This window comes from Nerophis lumbriciformis, linkage group LG15 (genome assembly GCF_033978685.3).
Source record: "Nerophis lumbriciformis linkage group LG15, RoL_Nlum_v2.1, whole genome shotgun sequence".
NCBI lineage: Eukaryota > Metazoa > Chordata > Actinopteri > Syngnathiformes > Syngnathidae > Nerophis > Nerophis lumbriciformis.
The window spans coordinates 46,056,565-46,063,254 of NC_084562.2; the positions used below are offsets into that span (position 1 = coordinate 46,056,565).

Here is a 6,690-nt window from a genome sequence, read left to right on the forward strand (position 1 = left end):
AAGGCTCAAGTCCAAGTGAAGTCACAAGTCATTAATGTTAAAGTCTAAGTCGAGTTGCAAGTCTCTTTACATTTTGTCAAGTCGAGTCTAAAGTCATCAAATTCATGACTCGAGTCTGACTCGAGTCCAAGTCATGTGACTCGAGTCCACACCTCTGCTTATGAATATGCATATTGTGGCAAATGCAGAAAAACACAACGCTGTTGTTTCTCTCAGGTCTTTATTGTATTGACTGGCAACATGAGAATATCACAACAACTGCACCTTAACGCCCAAGAAGACATGAAAACCACGCCCATTCTGATGGGTGTGAGCATGGTACTAGTGCCCGCAACACCCAGACAGCAAGTTATTTGGAAAACAAAAAACTCCCAGAAAAGGTCATTCAACCCTGACAGACTTTGGAGAGCGATCTCGGCGGGGGACTTGGCCCGGCAATAGTTCCTCACCTGCAACACAATGCGCCGATTTAAGCCTGTCCAGAGAAACGTATTCCCTGCGCCCGCCTATATCAAGCACAAAACTTTTAGGGCCGCATTCCTTTCCTTTTAACAACACTCGGTAAACGTTTGGGAACTGAGGAGACCAATTTTTGAAGCTTTTCAGGTGGAATTCTTTCCCATTCTTGCTTGATGTACAGCTTAAGTTGTTCAACAGTCCGGGGGTCTCCGTTGTCGTATTTTAGGCTTGATATTGCACCACACATTTTCAATGGGAGACAGGTCTGGACTACAGGCAGGCCAGTCTAGTACCCGCACTCTTTTACTACGAAGCCACACTGTTGTAACATATGGCTTGGCATTGTCTTGCTGAAATAAGCAGGGGCGTCCATGATAACATTGCTTGGATGGCAACATATGTTGCTTCACAACCTGTATGTACCTTTCAGCATTAATGGTACCTTCACAGATGTGTAAGATACCCATGTCTTGGGCACTAATACACCCCCATACCATCACAGATGCTGGCTTTTCAACTTTGCGCCTATAACAATCCGGATGGTTCTTTTCCTCTTTGTTCCGAGGACACAACGTCCACAGTTACCAAAAACAATTTGAAATGTGGACTCGTGACTCCAGAACACTTTTCCACTTTGCATCAGTCCATCTTGGATGAGCTCGGGGCCCAGCGAAGCCGGCGGCGTTTTTGGGTGTTGTTGATAAACGGCTTTCGCTTTGCATAGTAGAGTTTTAACTTGCACTTACAGATGTAGCGACCAACTGTAGTTACTGACAGTGGTTTTATGAAGTGTTCCTGAGCCCATATGGTGATATCCTTTACACACTGATGTCGCTTTTTGATGCAGTACCGCCTGAGGGATCGAAGGTCAAGGGCTTAGCCGCTTACATGCAGTGATTTCTCCAGATTCTCTGAACCTTTTGATGATATTACGGACCGTAGATGGTGAAATCCCTAAATTCCTTGCAATAGCTGGTTGAGAAATGTTGTTCTTAAAATGTTCAACAATTTGCTCACGCATTTGTTCACAAAATGGTGACTCCCGCCCCATCCTTGTTTGTGAATGACTGAGCATTTCATGAAAGCTGCTTTTATACCCAATCATGGCACCCACCTGTTCCCAATTAGCCTGTTCACCTGTGGGATGTTCCAAATAAGTGTTTGATGCGCATTCCTCAACTTTCTCAGTCTATTATGCCACTTGTGCCAGCTTTTTTGAAACATGTTGCAGGCATCAAATTCCAAATGAGCTAATATTTGCAAAAGATAACAAAGTTTTCCAGTTCGAACGTTAAGTATCTTGTCTTTGCAGTCTATTCAATTGAATATAGATTGAAAAGGATTAGCAAATCATTGTATTCTCTTTTTATTGACCATTTACACAACGTTTTGGGGGTTTGTACATTGGTCATACTTAAGTTATTTTGTAACCAGAAACATATTTCATGGGTTTATAAACAATAAAAAAAAGACAAAAGATTTTGTGATAATAAATAATAATATCGACATAATCATTATGGTATCGACTTTGTACCGCTCTTGTAGTTGGTATTGTTACAGTCAATGTCTGTGTAGATCCACCCATTTGATTACATTCAGGAGCACTAGCTTGCCGTTAGCGGTTAGCTATTGAATTTTCCTACGGTGTGTAGTGAAGCATGTTTAGCTATTCCTCGTCCTGTAGGGATGATGCTTGTAAGAAAAGTACTTTATTTGTTGCCATGGTGGCCAGGATAAGTGATTTAGAAGTAGCTAAAACACTACTGACTGCGAATGGACGTTAGCCGCTAACTCGCTAACGGCTAACAAGCACAAGTGCTAAGAGCGGCGCTTTAGTGTTTATAGCTTCAAAATGCGGCCATTTTCCCTTTCCTATCCCCCCACTGTTTCTGCTTGTAAGTACTCTGTGCGTATGCGTTACCAAATTTGCGTGTCTGCTCGTTTTACAGGCAATGTCATGTCATGTCCAGAAAAAAAAAAAAACCCTGTATTTTTCAGATGCAGAATAGTACTGTTTTCAATTCATTAGTACCTCGATACTTTATTATTACCGGTATACCGTATAACCTTAGTTTAAAGTGTAAAAACTTGACTAAAATATGGACTTTTGTCGAGGCTGGAACCCATTATTCATGTTTACATTGTTTCTAATGAAGAAATTTGCTTCAATAATCCATCCATCCATTTTCTACCGCTTATTCCCTTTGTGGCAGAGGGGTTAGTGCATCTGCCTCACAATACGAAGGTCCTGAGTAGTCTTGGGTTCAATCCCGGGCTCGGGATCTTTCTGTGTGGAGTTTGCATGTCCTCCCCGTGACTGCGTGGGTTCCCTCCGGGTACTCCGGCTTCCTCCCACTTCCAAAGACATGCACCTGGGGATAAGTTAATTGGCAACACTAAATTGGCCCTAGTGTGTGGATGTGAGTGTGAATGTTGTCTGTCTATCTGTGTTGGCCCTGCGATGAGATGGCGACTTGTCCAGGGTGTACCCCGCCTTCCGCCCGATTGTAGCTGAGATAGGCTCCAGCGACCCCAAAGGGAATAAGCGGTAGAAAATGGATGGATGGAGGCTGGAACCCATTATTCATGTTTACATTGTTTCTAATGAAGAAATTTGCTTCAATAATTATATGATTAATTTTTCTATCTTTACAACCCCTGTTCAAGAACCAATCAAATTCGTAAATGGAGCTTCCATATAGTTTATTTATGTTTGTGGCCGTGATGTTACAACATGTGGAAAACTTCAAGAGGTATAAATACTTTTTAAAATTCCCTGTGGAAGTAAGTACGCTTACATTCACAATTAGATCATCATTTTCTAGAAACAATAAACAATGCATTTAATGTACTTTGCTACTTTCCTATTTTGCTACAAGTTCTTTTTTTTTAATGTAATAATGTTTCTCACCTTCTTTATCAAAGTGCTGGCATTTGCAACTTTTTTTTAGTCCCACCTCTCACTTGAAGTCAGCTCACGCTTAACAGGATTGTTGGTCATGTTTGCACTGCATCAGTGTTATAAACATATAAAATGCATGGTAGAGTATTGCATAAATTAATATGATATATTTTTTACCTATCTTTACTTGTTTGGGCATCACTTTGGCGATACCTTCGTGTCTTCCATTCAACAAGCATTTCATTTATTAACTGGCCTCTTAATTCATTAACATGTCCAACTTTAAAATCACATTTCAAGTCAAAACACTTATGGCATTGTTTGATGGTATTTGCTGGGATTATGTATTCATCTGTCTAAACACGTGTGGTCAGAGACACCTGTCCTGTATGTGTCTGACCTTAACAATACAGCAGATGGCAGAGATACATGCAGTTAGAATAAAACCTCCTCTTTTGTTGGGCCAACGTAGAATCTTTTGTGATAGAAGCTTATTCTGACAATAGAGCAAATGTGTTTTTAAAGCCTCTGTTTTGCTGAAGCTTTGGGCAAATATTAAAAGCCCAAAAGGGACAAGCGGTAGGAAATGGATGGATGGATAAAAGGTATATATAGGTGTCTAATGACAAGCAGTGAAGCTGACAGGCGTAAGGACACTTGATTTAAAGGCATCTGGCGTCCTCTAGTGGCTCAAAAATGAAGTAACTACACATAAAACAAAAATATATAATCGTTATTATATTATATACAAATATAAATGTAATATAATATAATATAGAAAATATTAATATAATATAATATAATATTTTATTTATACAACAGTTATTTATCAAATAATTGCAAATCTGAAACAACAATAAACCCTTAAATTATGGCCATTACTTAGTAAAACTGACGCAATCTTTGCTCTAATTAGTATTATGTACTTTTATTAGATTGATGAACATTATGTGTAATTTTTGTGAATAAAATAAATGGAAAAAAATACTTTTTAAAATTTGTATTCTTATTTTTCCAATTGTTGTTTCTTTATATGATATATGTTTTTATTGTATGTATTCACATATGTACTAGTTACAATTACTTAAATTTGTTTATGATACGCACATTTATCACCTTATAATTTGCTGGCAGGATCGGTTTCGATTTATCTCTCTAAATTTTTTCAATAAAAGAAAGAATAAACGTTTTATAGAGGCGCTTTTGTCATATTCCTTGAGCTATATATATATATATATATATATATATATATATATATAATATTAACATTTTCGACAAAAAATATTATATATATATAATATTTTGTATATTATTATATATATATATATATATATATATATATATATAATATAAAAAATGTTATATATATATATATATATATATATATATTTTTTTTTTTTTTTGTCGAAAATGTTAATACAATAAAGAAATGGATATATGTTTTATTTGAAATCTTTATTATATTAAATTATTTAATCATATCAAAATGAATAATACATTAAAAACATATATACATACATATATATATATATATATATATATATATATATATATATATATACTATACATACACAGTATATATGTATATATATATATATATACATATATATACATACATATATATATATATATATATATATATATATATATATATATATATATATATATATATATATATATATATATATATATTATAATCAAGAATTTAAATAATCAGAAAATAAATTACAATACAAATCTTCCAATTTACTGTTGGTGTTTGATAGGTCCAATGGTGATTGGAAATAAAATAAAATATTCACATAAGATGCATAAAGTCGTACTATTATAACAAAAACATTGACTAGTTTGATAATGATGTCAAACTATTTAAACGCCATTGTTAATATGTGTAGTGAAACATATTTAATAACAAGACTGTTGTATATTGTGTGCTTTTGTCGTTGTTTTGGTCTCTAATTGCCGCCCAATCTGAGTGCGCGTTCACGCGGCGTCGAGCGCGTCCCAGTCGCCGGGCTCGCTCACCGCGCCTGCGCAGAGGAATACAAGATGGCGGAGAGTGCGGAACTGAAGGTAAGGAGCTGTCCGAAATCATTATCCTTTTCCTCGTTTGCAGACTGTTTGCCTGTCAAGTCGCACGCGGCTTTTCTAGTTCCAGCGTCTTTAGTCTGAAGTGTTGTCAAATACGACGTCAATGGCGGAAACAGTCCAGGAACTAAATCGAGTCCAGCATGTTTATGTTGATATTGAGACTCGCGGGGTTTTGCGTCTCCCCTCAATGGAGCTTCAACATGACAGCGGCTTCATGTGCGCGCGACTCCAGTCTTAAACTAACTAAAATGTCTCGCTGACACCTTATTGTTTGCATCTCTCCTCGCCAATGCAACTTTGAAGACAAGATGTGATATTTAAACACATGTTTATCACCTGTGCCGTTAATGCTGACCCCCTACGTTACCTGTTGATGGCACGCGCACGCGGCGTATTGGCCCCTCGTGAACCGTTAAACGTGATCGCACACCGACGATATTTGTAGTGGGCGATACGGTCAATAAACCCCGATACGTTTTCATCATTGAACGATTTTTTCTTTAATTTGTTGATTTTAATGATAAAATAGTGCAAAGCAAACACAATATTCTACTCAAATATTTTTTAAACAAGAGAGGAGAAACTTAAAGTGGCTGGCAGACCTATTCCACGCTAACATTAGATACATAATTGGCTGCCTTATGATATTGTAAGGAATTGTGACTGATGTAAAAAAAAAAAAAACTTTAGCAATTTAATCATCCAACTTCTTTTTGGACAACCATCTCATGAGGGATGGCCAATACAGCTGAAAAAATATATTGCCACCTCCTGCGATAATGATACACTATATTGCCAAAATTATTTGGCCACTTGCCTTGAATCACATATGAACTTGAAGTGCCATCAAAATTCCTAACCCATAAGGTTCAATATGATGTCGGTCAACCTTTTGCAGCTATTACAGCTTCAACTCTTCTGGGAAGGCTGTCCACAAGGTTGCGGAGTGTGTTAATAGGAATTGTGGACCATTCTTCCAAAAGCGCATTGCTGAGGTCACACCAATCGAGAAGGCCTGACTGTCAGTCTACGTTCTAATTCATCCCAAAGGAGTTCTATCGGGTTCAGGTCAGGACTCTGTGCAGGCCAGTCAAGTTCATCCACACCAGACTCTGTCATCCATGTCTTTATGGACTTTGCTTTCTGTATTGGTGCACAGTCATGTTGGAAGAGGAAGGGGCCCGCTCCAAACTGTTCCCACAAGGTTGGGAGCATGGAATTGTCCAAAATGTTTTGGT

General features: G+C 37.3%; 1 protein-coding gene across 1 annotated transcript in view; it reads left to right on the forward strand.

Moving 5' to 3' along the window:
• Nucleotides 1-5,320: 5,320 nt before the first annotated feature.
• LOC133616153 (E3 SUMO-protein ligase PIAS1-like) overlaps nucleotides 5,321-6,690 on the forward strand; it is a 99,841-nt gene continuing 98,471 nt past the window's right edge. The window contains exon 1 of the mRNA XM_061975283.1: nucleotides 5,321-5,434. Within this exon, the coding sequence (XP_061831267.1) occupies nucleotides 5,411-5,434 (24 nt within the window). The 5' untranslated portion in view covers nucleotides 5,321-5,410. The remainder of the gene's footprint in view (nucleotides 5,435-6,690) is intronic.